At 36.0% G+C, this 20,646-nt stretch overlaps 1 protein-coding gene and 1 long non-coding RNA gene across 5 annotated transcripts in view; both read left to right on the plus strand.

Annotated features, from left to right (window-relative positions):
* LOC141330894 (anoctamin-1-like) overlaps positions 1-20,646 on the plus strand; it is an 80,960-nt gene that overhangs the window by 41,855 nt on the left and 18,459 nt on the right. For all 4 annotated transcript variants that reach the window (XM_073835683.1, XM_073835686.1, XM_073835685.1 and 1 more), the window contains 6 exons: positions 6,086-6,168; positions 6,987-7,055; positions 8,860-8,934; positions 9,970-10,171; positions 10,263-10,374; positions 20,325-20,382. In XM_073835683.1, the coding sequence (XP_073691784.1) occupies positions 6,086-6,168; positions 6,987-7,055; positions 8,860-8,934; positions 9,970-10,171; positions 10,263-10,374; positions 20,325-20,382 (599 nt within the window). The remainder of the gene's footprint in view (positions 1-6,085; positions 6,169-6,986; positions 7,056-8,859; positions 8,935-9,969; positions 10,172-10,262; positions 10,375-20,324; positions 20,383-20,646) is intronic.
* On the plus strand, positions 13,364-16,721 carry LOC141330829 (uncharacterized). Its single transcript, XR_012355202.1, has 3 exons — positions 13,364-14,042; positions 14,397-14,499; positions 16,298-16,721. It is a non-coding gene; the product is annotated as an uncharacterized lncRNA (long non-coding RNA).

Consider the following 20,646-nt stretch of genomic DNA (forward strand, 5'->3'; position numbering starts at 1 on the left):
AATGGATAACGCACGAGCCAAGGGTGTGGAGTTTTTCCTGCTTTATCCTGCTGTTTTGAAGATTAAGGTTGGTGGTCGCGTGGAGTCGTTCCAGTCTCCTAAGGATGCTGAGGATTTTGTCCATGCACTACCGGCGGTGCTTCCCCTTTCCTCGAGTGCAGAGTCTGCGGACGGTGGAGTCCGAACGGGAACTGAAGCTGAAGGTACAGATTCTGAATCGGTGGAGTAATGGATCTTCAGGTTGAATTCTGGTCAGGAGTCATGACATTATCCGTTTGTCGGTCTATTGGCACACAACTACAAATTGTCTGCTCGTTCGAGCACTTGTACTGAAGCAAGTTGTCGGTAAATTGTTGCACCGGCGGGGCTTCCTCTTTCCTTCAGTGCGAGACTGCGGACGGTGGAGTTCGGCGGGAACTTAAGGTACAGATGCTGAATCGGTGGAGCAGAACTTCAGTTTGAATTCTGGTCAGGAGTCGCGATGTTGTCTGTTCGTCGGGAACACAACTACAAAGTGACTGCTTGTTCGATCATTTATACTGAAGCAAGTTGTCGGCAGATTGTTGTTGCACTGCCGTAGCCACGATATCTTGTGTATTGCATTATTTACAATGCGTTTTTTGTTGTTGTTGTTGGTTTGAAATATTCACACTGTTCGAGTCTAACTCTGTATGTATGAGTTATTTCGTTATTGGTTTAAGATGACTCATATACGCGATTTCTGGAACAAAAAATCTTTCTTCATTTTAATTATTCTTTCGGCTGCGAGTTGCAGACGTTTGGTGTAGTATTATTACTATGTTCTCTTTACATTGCAGTCAAACAGGTCTGCATACCTCAAGTGTTACTTGTTCATAATTGTGTTATCAGGCTTACAAGATAATAATGGTAATTTAACCCTTTATTTGTAGTATTGCATTATTTCAAGTGTTTGAAATTTACTTGGATTTAGTCTTGGATTTAATTTATTTTAATCATTAACGACTCTGGGTTGAAATATCTTTGCCGCCCCGTACCCATATATGGTCACGGATCAACGCGATTTGAATGTAATTTTATTTGATTTTGTATTATTATTATTATTATGTTATTTTCTTTTCATTTTGGCATTTTTGATGTATTTGTGTTACTGGGGGAAATATATATCGATTTCTGTTTTAACATATTTGGGGGAAAACTCACGGTGCTTTGTAGTGCCTGGCTTGGTGGGAATTATTTCACCATACTATATCTGGATTTGCCACTACAATGAATGTAAATACAGGTATAAAATTGTCGTACTTAAATTTCCGGGAGTTGCTGTGAGAACTGCATACGATCATAATGGGTGATCTGTCAATTTTAGTGTGGAATTGCGATGGGTTGAATGCACCGCACAAACGGAGCAGCGTATTATCTTTACTTTGGCGGAAAAAATTGATCTTGCGTTTTTACAAGAAACTCATTTTTTATGTAAAGATGCTAGTCGTATCGCTAATAAATTTTATCATACTATCGCTTCCTCAACGTCCAGTACAAAAACTAAAGGTGTAGCCATCGTTTGTAGACGTAATCTGAAAATGAAGTTGTTGGATTTTTGGGCGGATGATGTAGGCAGAATTGTCATTGCAAAAGTTGAATTATATGGCAAAAAGGTGGCTCTTATATCTATTTATGCACCTAATACATTCGATAGACGTTTTTATGATATACTGACAAAAAGAATGTTAGATCTGACTGATTATTCGTTCATAGTAGGCGCAGATATGAATGCAGTTTGGGACGTTAATCTCGATAGGTCAAGTTCGTCTGCTTCTAGAGAGCAGGAACTGGCTACCGCTGCTTTACATTCATGGGCTAAAAGTCTGGGGCTTGTAGATATATGGAGATCTCTTAATACCACAACAAAAGACTATACCTTTTTCTCATCCAGACATAAAACTTTTTCAAGAATAGATTTTATATTTTCATCTCCTAAACTTTTCCAGAAAATTGATTATGCTACGTTATTGCCTATAGCCCTTTCGGATCACAAAGGAGTATGGTGTTACGCTACTTTGGGTAGTTTATCCAAACGAGCCACAAGATGGCGGTTCAATACCACCTTATTGCAGAATGATGAGTATAAGGCACAGTTCCTATCTCAATTGGATGATTTTTTGGAGTTTAATATTGGCTCAGTAGAGGACCCCAGAATATTATGGCAGGCGATAAAAGGGTTTATACGAGGCAATGCTATACTGTTTTGTTCTAATTTGCGTAAGGCTAGATCTGCTAAATTGCAAGCGCTTGAAGCGGATTTTGTTAAACTGGATTCCACTTTACAAAACAATTACTCTTCACAAATAGCAGTGGAACGCGATCTTATTAAGAAAGAAATAAATGATATTCTGAAGCGACGTTCTGAATTTTTAATTCACAGAACTAGACAGAGATATTATTTCCATGGATCCAGACCTAGTCATTTACTGGCTATGAAAATCAGGTCAAATGAGCAATTTGCTGATATTTCTTCCATCAAATCCTTAACAGGTATTACCGCTACTGAACCTAAACAAATTAATGAGATATTTCGTAATTTTTATTCCAATTTATACAAGTCTGAGATTCAGCCTGAACAAGATAAATGTAATGATTTACTTAAAAAGTTACATTTACCACAATTGGCAACAAATGTTTCCACTTTTCTTGACAATCCTATCTCTTTAGAAGAATTGAAAGAGGCAGCACTTGCCATGCAAAGGAATAAATCACCTGGTTTAGATGGGATACCTCCTGAGTTTTATGTTGTATTTTGGAATAAATTAGGCCCCTTGCTCCTTGATATGATATCAGCTTCAATTGAAAAAGGCAGTTTCTCTAGAGATGTTAATACTGCTTTGATATCTCTACTTTTGAAAAAGGATAAGGATCCAACCGAATGTGCAAACTATAGACCCCTAAGTCTGCTAAATTCAGACCTAAAAATTTACTCAAAAGTACTTGCTCGGCGCATTCAGGACCACATGCCTATGTTAATTAATTGTGACCAGACAGGTTTTATTAAATCTAGACTGGCAACGGATAATGTTAGGCGAATTCTTCACATAGTTGATGCAGTAGTAGGTACCAAAGATCCTTCAGTGGTGTTGTCCCTTGATGCAATGAAGGCCTTTGATAGGATGGAATGGTCTTTTTTGTGGTGTGTTCTGGAACATATGGGCTTTGGTAAAGGGTTTATAAATATGATTAAAATTCTTTATTCTAATCCAACTGCATTAGTACTTACAGGACAGTTGCTCTCCTCACCATTTTCTATTACTAGGTCTTCGCGACAGGGGTGCCCCTTAAGCCCGGCTCTATTTGCTCTCTCCCTTGAACCTCTTGCCCAGATGATTCGACAGTCAACTGAGATAAAGCCTATTTCTGTTCACAATACTTTGCATCATGTAGCATTGTATGCTGATGATGTTTTGGTTTTTATGGAAAAACCAATAGAGTCTATTTCAAGCCTGCTGTCTATTTGTGAAGAGTATGGTCATTTATCTGGTTTTAAGGTTAACTGGTCCAAATCTGCCCTTTTACCTTTAAATGAGTCTGCTAAACTGTTGGATTATCCTCCTGATATTTCTGTTGTTCAGCACTTTAAGTATCTTGGGATACAAATTTTTCCCTCCTTGAACCAAATTGTGACACACAATTTTTCTGACGTGAGCAAGGACATAATGAGAGATTTGGACAGGTGGATTAACCTGCCCAATTCTTTGCAGGCCCGAATTTCTATAGTTAAAATGAATATTTTACCTCGGCTTAATTTTTTTAGTTCTATGATACCTCTCTCTCCTCCTGTCAATTTCTGGAACAAAATCCACAGTAAAATTTCCCAATTCATTTGGAATAAAAAAAGGCCTCGTTTAAAGTTGTCTACATTACAGAGGAGGAAGGCACACGGGGGCTTAACTGTACCTAATTGTAAGTTTTATTTTTGGTCGTTTGTGCTTCGGCCTTTGCTTGTATGGTTTAACCCTCACACATCTGTTTCTTGGCGTAAGATAGAAGAAAATTTAGTCCACCCATGGAATTTGGAAAACGTCCTTTTTTCCAATGTGTCAGATAAGCAATGTCGTCTACGTTTTGGTCCCATAGTTTCTCATCTTATTCAGACTTGGAGGATGGTGGAATCTGTATGCAAGATCTCCTGTAGGTGGCATACACAGTCTCCCATATTCAATAATAAAAGTCTGACTATTGGTGGTAGACCCATTCCTTCCTCGCAATGGAGTAGGAGTGGAATTCATTATCTAAAAGACATTTATACCGAATCTGGACTTTGCTCCTTTCAAGACATTTCAAAACGATTCAATTTGCCAGCTTCTTCTTTTTTCTTTTATCTTCAGCTTAGATCGGCCCTCAAAGCATATGGCGTACCTTGGCAACAACCTTTAATTGTACATCCTTTGTATAAACTATTCATTGCTCAAAGAAATAATAGCGGTTTAGTGTCTACATTATATACTTTTATTTTGGAAGCTTCTTATGCTAAACTGCCACTAGAAAGACTGTGGAGACATGATTGCCCCAACTTAGATTTAGATTTCAATTGGGAGGATGTTTGGGTAAATATAAAGGAGGCTTCTCGTAATCCTGACCACCAACAGATACATTTTAATTTTGTACATCGAACGTATTTAACTCCCCGTAAACTTCATCTAATGAAGAGGTTAACTGACCCAAACTGCACCTTGTGCACTTTGAAGGTTCCAGGTACTTTTCTACACATGATGTGGGAGTGTCCACCTGTTGCTCAATTTTGGTCTAGGGTTGCATCAAGAATGTCTGATCTGGTTTCCACAACTGTACCTGTAACTGTCCCGGTTTTATTATTGAATAAATTAACAATATTGAATATTAACAATCAGAACAAGCGCATATTACTAGCTGGCCTCACAGCTGCCAAAAAGATGATTGCATTAAGATGGAAACCCCCTCATTCTCTTTCTGTTAAATGCTGGATTCTTACATTTTTGGATGTAATTTTTTTAGAACTGTCTACTGCTCGAGTAAATGGTGCAAATGAAAAGACCCTTTGTAGTTGGCACACTGTTGCGGAGTCACTGAAAACCTGGTTGAGATGATCTCTTCTCTTTACCTGTATTTTAAATTGGTTTAGTTGGAGTTCCTGAATATGAGCAAATCCCCTTAAGTGTATGTATGTGGGTACCCCCCCCCCCCCCCCTTTATTTTATTATTATTATTATTTATTTTATTTTTTTTTTCCCTTTTAATTTACTTGTTTTCTATTAATACAGGGTTGTCTATATGTATTTGATATACATGTATATGGATCATTCCTGTTGGCTGTTTGAAATGCTTTGTGATATTTTGTTGTTTTCCTTAATAAATATTTGATAACAAAAAAAAAAAGCTGGGAGGTGAAAACTTTTTGAATTTGAAGATCAGGGTAAATTTAACTTATTTTGTCTTCTGGGAAACATGCAAGTATCTTCTGTAGCTTCTGAAAGGCAGTACTAAATGAAAAAAAAAAGATATTTAGGCAAAATAAGAAAAATGTACACACATTCCGTTCAAAGGTTTACACCCCTGGATCTTAATGCATTGTTTTCCTTCTGAAGCATCAGTGAGTGTTTGAACCTTCTGTAATAGTTGCGTATGAGTGCCTCAGTTGTCCTCAGTGTGAAAAGATGGATGTCAAAATCATACAGTCATTGTTGGAAAGGGTTAAAATACACAAAAATGCTGAAAAACCAAAGAATTTGTGGGACCTGATAGATTTTTTGAAGAACAGCAGGCAGTTTAACTGTTCAGGACAAATGAAAGGGACTCATGAACACAGCTGTGGATCATTCAGGTAACAACATCGTATTAAGAATCAAGTGTATGTAAACATTGTCATTTTTATCAATTCAACTATTATTTTTTTCTTGTGGACTATATGTAAATGTATTTTATGTGAAATATCCTATTCAGGTCAGTGCTAAATAAAAAATAACATGCATTTTATATGATCCCTCTTATTTTGATCAAATAAATAACATTTTGCAGATTCTTTTGAATTCAACTGTAAATGTGGGTTTGTTAGTGAAGGTTACTGCTCTGTGTCATACAGCCACCATGTTCATGGAGCACTGGAAGAGAAGGCAAATGAGGCTCAATTACGTCTGGGACCTGACCAGCTTTGAAGACGCAGAGGTTAGTCACGCACATCCATGTTGACCAAGGAAAGTGTCAATATAAGACATTTGATGTACATGTTGATACAATAATTATTCTGGGCTCATGTATGTTTTGTAGGCGTGCTCCATTATTTTTCTTGTATAGACGTGTATTATCCTGAGGCTTGGGTGTAAAGAATTGAAGAATTGTCTGTTTTTGATTGATTCAGTGTCATGAAATCAAACTGTTTTTTCACTGTTTGTTTTTTGTCCTGTTTTGTATAGGGGAAACAAAAGGTTTGGAAATCGGTTCCTTCACAGTATTAACTAAATTTATTTCCTTCCTAACCTTACAGTTGCATTTTAGTACTAACATATTCTTCATATTATCTTAAAAGTCGTCTTCAAGCATCGTCGTCACATTCTTGCTTGTGTAAAGTATTTCACCAGCACTTATCTATCTATCGGTCTGTTGCTGTGGAGGTCTGGGAGATTCCTGTTCTCTCTTCCTCCGGCCTTACAGGTCAAAAGCTGCTCACTTTCCTTTCGGCAGTCACAGTTTTTCCAGGCTTGCCACTGTTTATGTGGATAAAATCAGCAGGAGGAACTAATAAAATCTAAAGCTGCTGAATGTGGAAAGGAATAGTATTTGTGGTGCTGAGAGCTTTTGGTTTTAAGGATTATACTTTCACTGAATGTCACTGTGTTGCTATTACCAGAATTTCTGTTCTGTTCACTGATCATGCACATGGCTGCTTTTGGCTCCATAACCAGTTATCTCTTTCCTCTGCTCTTCACTTTTAAACTGGTTTAAGTCCTGTATATGTTGGGAATTGTGTTCTCTGTTTTTCCCAGAGTCAGCCGAGAGCAGAGTACGAGTTCCATGTCATGAAGAAGTCCTTGAAGAAAGAGCAATCTCCAAAGGTAGGTCTTTATGAATTTAAGCTTCAGATGAAAAACTCGCCATTTGCTCACCATCTGCCACATATTGCAAACAAACTGCCAATTGGATTTGCGCAATTTCTGGAAGTCAGGGTGGTTAATATCTCCAAAAATGAATAATAAATAAATAAATACACGTCTACAACACAGCTAGCACAGTTATGTATTTAAAAAAAAATTATAATTAAGATGTGAAGACATTTTAAACTACAGTGTTATGACAGTTATCTTAAGGTTTAAAGAAGTGAACTTCCAAAACAAAAATTTACAGATAATGTACTCATCCTTGTCATCCAAGATTTCTTCAGTCATAAAGAAATTGTTTTTTGAGGATTTTTCTTCATGTAGTGGACTTCTGTGGTGCCCTGAGTTTGAACTTCCAAAATGTAGTTTAAATGCGGCTTCAAATGATTCCAAATCTGGTTGTAAACGATCCGAGCCGAGAAAGCGAAACTATAGTTTTTTTTTTTTTATTACGATTAATTAATTAATTAATTTGTTAACCTCAAATGCTCATCTTGTCTTGTTCTGCCTAAACTCTGTTTTCTCCAGTTCAAGACAGTTAGGGTATGTCGTTAGGGCATGTTCATTTTTGTTAAGTGTGTTTGATCTTCTTTTCATGTTTATTTTGGGTTGGCACTTCTGCAGCAATGTAGAATGATTTTAAAATGATCTTTTTAAGTTGAGGGAGAAAATAATATGGGAGTTTTTCAACATACCCTAACTGTCTTGATCCGGGGAAAAAAAAACAGGCAGAGCAAGACAAGACAAGCATTTTTATTAAAGAGTATAATAATTGTAATTGAAAAAACATTGTTTTGCTAGATAAGACCCTTCTTTCTTGGCTGGGATCATTTACAAGCACATTTGGGATTGTTTGAAGCATTTAAATAGCATTTTGGAAGTTCAAACTCAGGGCACCATAGAAGTCCACTATATGGAGAAAAATCCTGAAATGTTTTCCTCAAAAAACATCAATTCTTTACGACTGAAGAAAGAAAGACATAACCATCTTGGATGACAAGATGAGTACATTATCTACAGTATAAATTTTTGTTCTGGAAGTGAACTGCTCCTTTAAAGTACTACATAACTGCTGAAAATGTTGTGCACTGTTGTGACATCACAGATATAAATTATATTTTAAAATATACTGAAATTGAAAAAATGTATATTATAATAATGTTTCACAATATTACTGTTTGTACCGTCTTTTGGTGCATTTTTTTCAAAGACATAAAAAACCTTAATTATTCCAAACTTTTGACTGCCAGTACTGCCACATGAAATAGTGAACTGTTGTTTGTGATTTTACATGTTGATTAATAGGCCCCTTAATATTCAAGTGGGTTGTTCTTGGCTAGATTAATCCACAATGTGGACCAGACCATAAGCTCATAAATAATTTTGGCTTTATTTGTAGTGTCTGGCACAGCACAGGCAGTGCTGATTCTAGTAGTATTTTTGTCTGTTGACTTATGCATGCCATCCTTGCTGTCATAAGGATATCTGGATTATTGGGTATTACATATTGCGCTCAGTAGATGTTGACCCAGTTGCAGTATACTGAATGTTATGTGACAGCACAGCTGTGAGGCATGTCTAGGGGCTTGTTTTTGCACTGCTTTGCATGACCCTCTCTGTCCCTTATGAGGCCAAAGCATGCTGGAGGCCTGAAACTACACATCTGATTTGAAGTTCCCCTTGCAAGATGTATGTATTTGGGTGTGTCTGGATTGTAAATTATGTTCTAATCTCACATTTGACTATTTATATCTTTCTCTAGGCAGGAAATGTAAAGCTGACATGTACAGACAGAATGCCAGCTTACATGACTATCATTATTATGATGGTTTTTTTGGTAAGATTTATTCATTTGACTATTGTTTTTTCTTTTTTTTTATATAATAGGTTTCTATGAAAGCCTGTTTCCGTCATAAATAATAATAATAGAAAAAAGGTATTTGTGACTTTTTATCTCACAATTCTGATGTTTTTTCTTGCAAGTGTGAGTTTACATCTCACAATTCTGAGAAAGTCAGAATTGTGAGATATAAACTCACAATTACGTGTTATAAAGTCACAATTACGAGACAAATTCACAATTCTGTTTTTTTTTTCTCAGAATTGTTTGTATCTCGCAGCTTTTTTCTAGGAATTGCAAGTTTTTATCTTGCAATTTTTACTTTATATCACGCAATTACAATTTAAGTCAGAATTGTGAGATATACACTCGAAATTCTGAGAACATATGAGTCTTTTTTCCCCTCAAAACTGGACAATTGCTAGTTTATATGTTACAAATCTGAGAAAAAAAACTCAGAATTGTGAGATACAAATTCATAAATGTGAGACAATGGTTTTGTCTTGCAATTCTGACTCTATTTCTTGAAATTGTGAGTGTATATCACACAATTCTGATAAAAAAAAGTCACAATTGTGACTATATTTCACAATTCTGACTTTATTTCTCAGAATTGCATATTTATTTTTGAGAGTTGAGAATTTATATTTTACAATTCTGAAAAAAATGTCAGAATTGCGAGTTTGTATAACGCAATTCTGTGAAAAAAGTCCATAGGTTTTTAATTAGTTCCATAGTTAATTTAGTTCTTTAGAGCTTACTTAGTAGTAGTCAACAACCAGTCAATTTATATTTTTATATGGATGGCCAGATCACATTAGCAGACACGTACCGCTCACTTTATCTCATTAGGCCCCCTATTATCAGACATTTTCAGTTGCATAATAAAGTAATCATGGTGACTTACATTTGAGGGAATTGGCATTGACAACCGAAAATGTTAACACTTGCGTGATGCTGCATCCAATTTGTGTCAGTAAATGATTAGATTACTCATTTTTTTTATTGTATGTGTTTGTATTCCCTATGCAGATTTGTGTGACCTTGGCCATCGTGTTTGGTGTGGTACTATACAGAGTCTCCATCATGACTGCCCTGCACATGAGTTCCATTCCCACAGTCCGCACTAATATACGAGCCACCGTTAAAACCACTGCCGCTATCATCAACCTCATTATCATCATCATCATGGATGAGGTCTATGGAGCGATTGCACGTTGGCTCACTGTTATGGGTACGTCTGGTTATTGTTCTCAAGACATTTAGTTGCCAGCTGTGTTGCAAAACATTGTTTCAAGAACTTGCTGTTGTTTTCAACCCATCAGAGGTGCCAAAAACTGACAAGAGTTTTGAGGAGAGGCTGATCTTCAAGACATTCGTATTGAAGTTTGCAAATGCATTTACTCCTATTGTGTACCTGGCATTCTTCAGAGGCAGGTGAGAGTATTTTTAGCAAGCATTCAATCTGAAATTGAATGCAAATACTCAGTAACAGATCTTCAATAGGATTTCCCTGTATTAGAGCAACAAGCTCTGTTTCCAAACCTAGTGAGCTACCCTGTTTTCTACCATTTACATTGCTTTCCTTACTGAAAAATAAATTACAGACATCAGATCCATACGCTGGGTTAAAACAACCCAATTTGGGTTCTTTTGGTAACCCAACTCTGGGTCAAATATGGACAAACCTAGCGTTGGGTTAAATCTTTAACCCAACATGCTGGGTTGTTTTAATTATTTCAAATATTGAATAAAAACTCCTATTTCTGGCTTAAAATGAATCCAATTTGGGCTTTTTGGTAACCCATCTCTGGGTCAAATATGGACAAACCCAGCATTGGGTTATTTAAACCCAGCCAGTTGGGTTAAATCTTTGACCCAACATGCTGGGTTGTTTTAATTAATTCAAATATTGAATAAAAACTACAATTTCTGGCTTAAAATAAACCAAAAATGAGTTGGAAATAAAAAAAAAAAACAGACACAGAATTACTAGAGGCAACAATAATCAAAACGTGAACATTTATTAAGAAGGGACAAAAATATAAGACAAATTGAATTTTGCAGCATAGTTTTCAACTTTGCATACATTTAAACTCGTTTAACAAGGATGTGAGAAATAAAAAATGTAACATTTAAAAGTAATATTTTAATTCAAGTGTATTAAACAGTTCTCTGTTATCCTTTTTAACCGAAAAAATGCAGATTCTCATGCCGGTGTCTGAAACCTAAGCTGGCGATGGACTGCTATTCCCCAGGGAAACTTCAAACTTCAGACCACTGCCTTGCGTTTCACTTATAGCTAAAAGATGCCGTGACTTGATAACCTATCAATAAACAAACTTGAGCTTTTTTTAACATTCAAATTAATTAGAAGCAGGCATAACCCAGAAATTGGGTTAAAAAAACAACCCAGCGTTTTTTAAGAGTGTACAGATAGTGTTTCTCACATAAAGAACATGAGAGATTTTTATGTTTAAATCCATGTATCTGGATAAGTTGTACACTGGAAAAAAATGCTTTTCTTACTTAGATTTTTTGTTTTGTTTCCAGCCAAAAATTCTTAAACCAAGAAGGATTTTAGATTTGAGTAAAAATTCATTTTAAGAAAAAACAAGACTAAATTAAGTGTGTTTTTGCTTGAAACAAGCACTGAAAAGAGAAAGGGTCTAAGCACCGAGCCCTGGGGTATCCCCATGGATAGTTGATGTGATTTAAATGCTGCTCACTTCTCAGATACCTATAAATAGTAGGATCTGGTGATTTACACTTGCAGATTGAGGTCCAACTGCAGGGCTTTAGTGACAGAATAAGCCTCCTGGTTAATTTCTTCTTTTGAGTGTCTGCTTTTGAACTGACGTATGCTACTCATTTCGCCAAGGAACCTTCGATTGGTGCCATTTTCTCTCTCAAGTTTGGTTTCACGAAGAACATCGGATGTTCAGGGGTTAGTGGGCGTTTTGCACAAAACAGGCCTGGAGGAGAGAGGACAGATGCTGTCTAGACAAGATGTTCAAGTGGATTTAAATGCATCATTTACATAAGAGAGGAGGAGCTTTTAGCTGGGTGAACATAGGTGGGCGAGCATTGAAACAAGTATGCGGGAGTGGAGGTTATGTTGGAAGAAAACCAGCGAAGAGTGTGCAGCAGGCAAGGTGGAAATCGCAACACGTTGTAACCTTAAGGGTTATCCAGGTGAATGTTTAAATAACCAAGTAGCACAATTGTTCTGCCATTTTTTACAGGAGGTTAATCCGTAGCAAATCCAGCACTTTTAAAAAATGTTCAAGCTTACTTAGAGACAGATACATTACAAACAATGGAATTTTGTCATTGGAATTTACAGGGATTATTAAGAGCTCTCTCTGATTTGTTTACTCCTGACTTGCAGTTCTAGAATTGATAAGTAAGTGCCAAAGAGCTTATAGATTTGTTGTACTGCAGTGTATTTTGCATCTAACAAGGGGTTGTACGTGTGGTGAATCATGAGCAACACATGAGAGAAATAAGCTACAGGTACAGATCATTGCATAAGTTAGGTCTTTTAACAAGTAGGACTTACCTGTAATTAAGTTAAAACAGCTAACACCTTTTGGATTAACGATACAAAGCATATAACGTCAAAGGCTGGCAAAAAGACTGCTGCCGCCCTACAGTACCAGCACAATTAATACAGATCATCAATAACAGCTACTGTAGTTTAGTATCATGTAATACTCTACACTCTAAAAAGTGCTGGGTTATTTTTGTAAACACATTGCTGGGTTAATTGTGCTGGGTCAAAATTCTGGGTTGTTTGAGGCACTGTAAACACACAGTTGGGTTGATCATGCTGGGTCAAATGGACTATAAGGGGTTCTTTCACTATGAACACCTGGGTTGGGTTATTTTGACCCAACCGGTTTGTTTATGTTTTTTCACTTCATCGAACATTCTGGATTCTTCACTCGTCTCGTCGCCAGGCGGTCACACACCTCGCAGCAAGCAGGATTATAAGGTAAATTAATAATATGATTATATAATTATTTACCTTTATTTTTAATAAGTTGTGTTTTAGAGCACACTGATTTATTTCACTGTTTAATTCAATATTTGATATGTCGCTGTGCGGGGTTGGCATTTTATTCCGTGAATGACGAACGTTGTAACTTAAGCAGCCTAGCAATGTACTTTTTTGCCTCAACAATCGCTTTATTGTTGTATAAAGTGTGTGTGTGTGTGTGTGTGTGTGTGTGTGTGTGTGTGTGTAGTGTTATTTGTATAACTTACAGTATACATATGGCCTTTATTTTAACGCCTTATGGAAAGAGTATGTTAGAAATACGGGGGTAAGTTCCTTTACTGTCTGCATACTGTATGGCTTTGTAATGTTTTGTCAAAATTAGATAATTTCATACAAAAATTTATCTTTTAAGGACATATTTTTTCAAGTAAATGTCTGCGACGTGCCGAATCCAACGATAGATCCATATGTTTTATGTTGAGCATTTTCGCGCTTTTTTCCTTGAGGTAACTTATCTGCATTAGCTAAAACGCTATGTCCCTTACTTTAATAATGTTAAACCACAATATGACTGGTATGTACTATTGTTTATTACTTAAATGTAATGTTGTCTTAGCTACAGTATGTAAAGTTAGACTTAATCTCTCGTGGTGTATGTGGCCGTTCACATGTCGCGTTTTTTGCGCACTTTAGTTCGTTATTTAAAATGTAGATGCCAATATACGCTCATAATGGAAGCTCGTTTTCCAGGCGCGGGACATGGTTGCTTAGCAACGGCAGACGCCATGGGAGAGCAAGCTGCGTTTTGGAAAGAATGAGAGAAAGCGACGCGTCTTGCGTTTTCACGCGTTTTTAGGCGCGGCATGTGGACGGCCCCTTACTCTTCCTCTATTTTAGTGAATGCCTGTGTTGCATTGCAAACTAGGAGACCAGTATAAACCTTACACTTATTGAACCACATTTGTTTTTCAGATCTTATCAGATTTCACAAGACTTTAGGAAGCTATATCCAGAGGCAGACTTTTTGAAGACTGGGCTACAGTTGCAGACCCAATTCTTGCGAGTGCTCAGCAAGGGACATTCCTGGTTGACATGATTTAAGGTAAGCTTTTTCTTATAATATGTCGATCTATAAAAACAATATGCAACTGTATTTGACACACATCAACTAGTAAATACAATGGTACAGTAATACTTTACTAGTTGCTTATTAGCTTGTATATTGGCTGTTAATTAGTACTTATGAAGCACAAACTGATGCCTTATTCTGCATGAGCATATTCTACATCCCTGAATCTGACCCCATACCTAAACTTAACCTGCAGTAGTTGAATGAGGGTGGGAATTAATTTGCATTATTTAAAGGAATGAAGAAATCTTCATATGAAAGTGTTTCAGTTTGTTGTTTTGATTATAAAATATGTTTCACAGTTTGCATATTATTCCTATGGTTTAGATGCTAAAGAGGAAAGTGCTTTCAAAGTCCTGCCCACTCTGGATAAAAGGTCTTCAGACCCACAACCACGGAATCCCAGAGGCCATTCATTGACGTACAACCTGTAAGTTTTGTTTTACGTTTTCTGCTCTAATAAGGGTGTATATATATTAGTGGTGGGCATAGATTAATTTTTTTAATCTAGATTAAATCTTGAAATTAATCTAGATTAATCTAGATTAAAATGGCTAATTTGAATTCTGCTGAAGGCATTCAGAATATGTGTGCTACCCAAATAATGACTAAAAGTAAGTCTTTGAGAACGGGTTTCTCAAGCCAGGTGGCGCATTAGACCAGGCGCTCATCTCCTGTTTCCAAAATGCATTACAAACTGCTTGACAATTGCATTTACAACAACACAATTAACTATACAAACTTGTGTAACCAAGTACTTCTGCGCAAAAGGCTGTACGACGTGCGCGTTCCAGTAAAATATACAGGCGCGCGGGTATGGATAGCGTATCTGCGTTCATCTTCCAATAAACTGCGTTGCTTTTAGAAGCGTCAATTCAGTTGTTGCATATAGTTTAATGTCTTTATTTCGGGATTATCAAAGTAAATTATAACTCAAACTTGAGATTTTACTGGGGCACAGCAGATTTTCACTGGGGCACGTGCCCCAGTAAAAAGGGTATAGAAACGCACGCACCTGCCCTGAAGCGGCTTCATAACTGCATCCATGTCTGCGCGTCTCATTTGTGGTCATTTCACAGAAGTTGAAGACTTGTTCTCGCCCCCTACAGTGCAATTCAACTAGATATACGTCATCCGCGCTAAAATATCAAAGTGAAAGTCATCATATCTTGCGTAGTTTAGACCCAGCTCCCAACCCAACTTTGAGAATAGATTAACGGCGATATTTTTTTTATCGCGCGATATGAGTCTCACGTTAACGCAGCACGTTAACGCCGATAACGGCCCACCTCTAATATATATATATATATATATATATATATATATATATAAACACAGTGGTGGCCAAAATTATTATAACAGTAGTATTTTCACCAGCTAAAAAATTATTTTAAGTCAGTGTTTGTTATCTTTTGCTGTAGTGTGTCAGTAAGAAATATCAGTTTACATTTCCAAACATTCATTTTGCCTTTAATTGTGATTATCCAGTGAGGTTTTTGTTTGCACAACAGCCAATCCTTCAGACAGAGATCTGATCTCATCATCATCCTGGAATGACATGAAGAAACAGAACAAACTGAGACGGACTAAATCCAGAAGAACTGTGACAACGTCTCCAAGATGCTTCAAGAGACCTATCTGCAAAGCTACCTGAAAAACTATGTGCAAGTGCACCTAGTGTAGGGCAAAAGCTGCTTTAAACGCAAAAGGATGGTCAAACCAAATGTTGATTTAATTTAGTTAATCAAGGTTAATTGATAAAGAACATTTATTTTTGACAGCATCATTTTTAATGACATTTTTAATGACATCAGTTTTAAGTGCTTAAAACTTTTAACAGTACTGTAGCTTTGCAGTTAGGTCTCTTGGAGCATTTTGGAGACGCTGTCACAGTTCTTCTGGATGATGATGAGATCAGATGTCTGTGTGGAGCACTGGCTGTTGTGCAAACAAAAATGTCACTGGATTATCACAATTAATGGCAAAATGAATGGAAATGTAAACCGATATTTCCTACTGAAACACTACAGCAAAAGATAGAAATCACTGACTTAAAACCTTATTTAGCTGGTGAAAATACTAGTGTTCTAATAATTTTGACCACAACTGTATGAAAAGTTGAGATGTAAAATGAGCATTTATTTCATGCCTCTGTGTTTATGTTCATAAAATACACTTTACTTAAAATGTTAGTTATGTTGCAAGACTAAATGCCGTATAATTAACAGGTGGGGACCAACATGGTGGATTTGAGCCTTGGGATGAGACAACAACATTTCAAGACCTTCGCCATTGTTCCAGGCCATGCCATTGAAGCGGACTTGTTGCCTGGGAATTTCTCCAGCTTGCAGTATATCATATTGATGGACATAAGTCTTCATGTGTGAAGTTTTTGAGGGCAAAAGGTTTTTTTTTTGGCCACTTGTAACATGTTTTAAATTGTAAGAATTGTCTGGTGGACTCTTTGTTTGGCTTAGTTTTAATGGCACAATGTTTGGAATGATTCTAATGTGGTAATAATTCATTTTTGAGTGTTCTGCTGCTGCAATGTTGACATAAAGAATAGGAATATATTGTGCCTTGTTTACAGTTTTGTGATTAAAGGAAACTGATCTTCTAAAACCGTTATTTGTGTCTGTAAGGGTTGGACAAAATGTGTGACAGCTGCACCTATTTGAAAACTGTATTAAAAAGAAATATGAAAACTCATTTACAGATGCATTTGAAAACTCATTTATAGATGCATTTTTTTTGTGTTGTGTAACTGTATTATAGGAAAACAATAATAATTTTACATTCTTTTGTGATTTATATATTATTATCGGTAAATATAAAGGTAGCAAGGCAATTAGACAACAAATAACCCAATATTTAGGTAGTTTTTAACCCAGCAACACAGTTAATCTGACCCACTGGTTGGGTCAAATAAACAACCCAGCATTTTGGGTCAAATGATTTAACCCAGCACTTGGGTCAAAACAACCCAACGCGTGTTCTGTCCCATAGTTACCCAGCAGCTGGGTTATGGTTGGGTTATTTTTTAACCCAGCACTTTTTAGAGTGTAAACAATAGAAACAATGTATTGAGCATACACTTACTACTGCAGACGTCCACTGACGGATCAAATTGATGCTCTTTTATGGTGCTTTCATAGTGAGTCACTGCATTATTGGTTTCTAGTTGGCATTCCTACTCTTCAGCGGTGATTCCATGTGAATCATGTCTTGTGGCTTTGTCATTACCTATGGCTGCCAGTGTGAACACGCTTTTAGAATTTGGCCCAAATTTGATATCGTCATATTATAAATGAGGTATCATCCCGGATGGATTACATATGGAAACTTGTTTTCTCCACGGAATAAAAAATGAAAAAAGATCATTTCACAATTTTTACTTCTTACTTGCAGCTGCGAGTTTACTTCTTTTTTTTTTTTTCTGAATTCTGAATTTACATTAAGCAATTCTGTTTTTGTTGCTGTTACCACCGTGAAAAAAAAAAATAAAAAATAAAGGTAATTGCAACTTTTTATCTCACAATTCTGAATTTATATCTTGTAATTCTAAGAAAAAAAGTCAAAACTGATATAACCCAGATATAAACAGATAAAACTAGATATAAACTCAGAATTGCTAGGAAAAAATAAACTGGCCAAAATAATGTATCGTCATTATATAAATTAGGTATCGTCCTTGGTGGAATACATATGGCAACTTGTTTTACGCCACAGAATAAATAATAATAATAATAATAATTTTGTTTTAATGTTTTAATTTTTACAATTCTTTTTTCTTGCAATTGCGAGTTTACATCTTGCAATTTTTACTTTTTTCCCCATCTGAATTTACATTCTGTTTTTTTGGTTATTGTTTCCACCATAAAATTAAAAAAATAATAATAGTAATAATAATAATTTTATCTCACAATTCTGACTTTCTTGTATTTGTACATTTATATTTTGCAATTATAAGAAAAAACTGAGATATAAACTGAGAATTACAAGGAAAAAAATAAACATGCCAAAATTAGGTATCATCCTAGTATAAATTAGGTATTGTCCAGAAATACATATGAAAACTTGTTTTACGCCACAGAATAAAAACATTGTTGTTAAGGTTTCAAAGGTATTGCTGCTCTGACTGATGCTGCTGATCCATCTGTTATTTTAACAGCATTCGTATTGGTTTTTGTTTTTATTAAAAAGAAAAACAAATTTAACTAAAATAATGAAGGACAAATTCAGAACATTGCTGACATTTAAAAAAATCTCAGGATGTGAACTTTTTTCTTCTCAAAACTATAACACCATGAAATATTTTCAGCTCTCTGAACAAGTAGTTTCTTGTTCAAACCAGATTTTTTTTATTGTTATTTTACAATTCTGACTTTTTTTCTTGCAACTGCAATTCTGTTTCCACCATGTAATTAAAAAATAAGGTAATTGCAACATTTTATCTCACAATTCTGACTTTTTTTTTTCAAAATTTCAAGTTTATATCTCACAATTCTGAATTTATATCACACAATTCTAAGAAAAGAGTAAAAACTGCAAGATTTAAGCTCAGAATCACAAAGAAAAAGTTTGAATTTTCTGAAAAGTCGTCCCTCTTTTTTTAGGTGGCGTTAACTACTATGTACTTACATTAATTGTGCACTTATTGTGTACATACATGTTTTTACATTTGTACTTATGTTTAAAAAAATACCTGCATGTAATTACATCTGTAATTAATTTCTGTAATTACATTTAGAACTACTGTTGACTTATCCCCTACCGCTTAACCTACTCTTAATCCTACTCATACCACCAAACCTGCCCCTAACCTTACCCACATCCCACTTCAGTAACAGCAGAAGTGTTTTGCAATACAATATGAACACTGCAGTTATTTTTGATGTAAAGACATAGTAGTTAAATCCACCTAATATAAAGTGGGACCAAAGTCACAATTACCTTTTATTATTTTTTTATTTTTTAACCTGTGGCGGAAACAAGCTTCCATAAACACCAGCTTAGACCACCAGTGCCCCCCTCAATGCTAGTTCATGCAAAATAGCACTGGCTTGGATCCACATCTGTTCAAAAATGCTGGTCTACCTGATTGACCAAGGAATTTTTCCTGAGTAGACTGAAGAACCTGAGTGGAGATGCTAAAACATTAGCATTAAAAAGTGCAACACACAGATTTTTCTGGTTGACTAGTAGTCGTTCATTTTAAGAATTAGTCGACTATTAGTCGCACATTTATTAATAAACCATGTAAATCATAATAAGCCTTTAATTGCCTACATAGCCTAATAATCGCTCAAACGCACATAAAAAAGCTTGATATAATAATTCTGAATGTTTCAGGGGAAAACAGCAAAGAAAACTGTATTAACGGTTAATAATGTATTGATAAACTAGTGTATTCTTTGTTTTCATCTGAAAAAAGAGATGAAGTCGGCGACACTGACTCGTCATATAAGCAGTAGTTATGTGCCTTATACATGTTGCATATGGATCACATAATCAGAGAATATTCCTTTTAGAAGTAGACATATTTCACTCTCTATGGATATATTTTTCATGCCTGTAAGGCAAGTTACAAAGTTTTGTGCTCAAGTTCACAGAGACTGAAATGGCAGAAGGCGCTTTCATTATTTTACAGAAGCACTTTCGTTTTTATCCTGAGTGTACACAAATAAATGTGAGTCTTTAAAGATTCGAAAGATACTTTTATCTGTATCACCACAAATAACTGAGTATTTTAAGAGCAAGTGACCGCACCTGGGCCTCCATCTCTAATGCAGTGAGAGCACTTCTGTTCAGCTTCCAATCTCTTAAACAGCACACATTTTTCTAGGTTAACATTAAATTAAGTGGCCATATGAAGTTGCTACTACTTACATATTTCAGATGAAAAGCCATATTTGAAGTCGATGAATGGTAGGTGAGCATTTGGATGTCCTGCCTGATTTACTTTATTACCAGGCCAGTCGTTAATGATCTGTCCATCACAGACTGCGTGACTTCGCCACTACCTGTGGATTTTTTTTCTGCAGCAAAGTGACTAATAAAATTTTGGTTAACCAAGCCTTTTCTCATCGACTATTATGGGGCAGCGTGCTTCTGATAAAATATAATATCGCTCACTGGGTTGTGAAACAGAGCAACCCCTCATCCCACTCATCTCCCCTTTAGGGTACTTTTACTGTAATGTCTGAATTTGTGCAGTGACTGGTAAACTGACTTTCTTCTATCCATTGCCTCCAGAATCATAGGACGTCCAGGCAAATATATCTACGTTATGGGGTCCTACCGGATGGAAGAGGTACATATTTAGTATTCAGCTTCCTCCTTTTATATATGTGTTATTGGTGGCTTCAAGTGCCGGAAGGCATGAACCGTAAAACAAAAATAAATGACAGAGCTCATTGACCCACTGGTGTACATGTGTATAAGCAATATCCATTCTTAACCATAGTCTATTCTTGGAGTCTTGTAACCACATCATCACATGAAAAATAACTTGACAGATTGTCCAAGTTACCTCAGTCCTGATGACTAACACTTTTGGAGGTGTGTAGCCAGTCAA

Source organism: Garra rufa, chromosome 3, assembly GCF_049309525.1.
Source record: "Garra rufa chromosome 3, GarRuf1.0, whole genome shotgun sequence".
NCBI classification, from domain to species: Eukaryota; Metazoa; Chordata; class Actinopteri; order Cypriniformes; family Cyprinidae; genus Garra; species Garra rufa.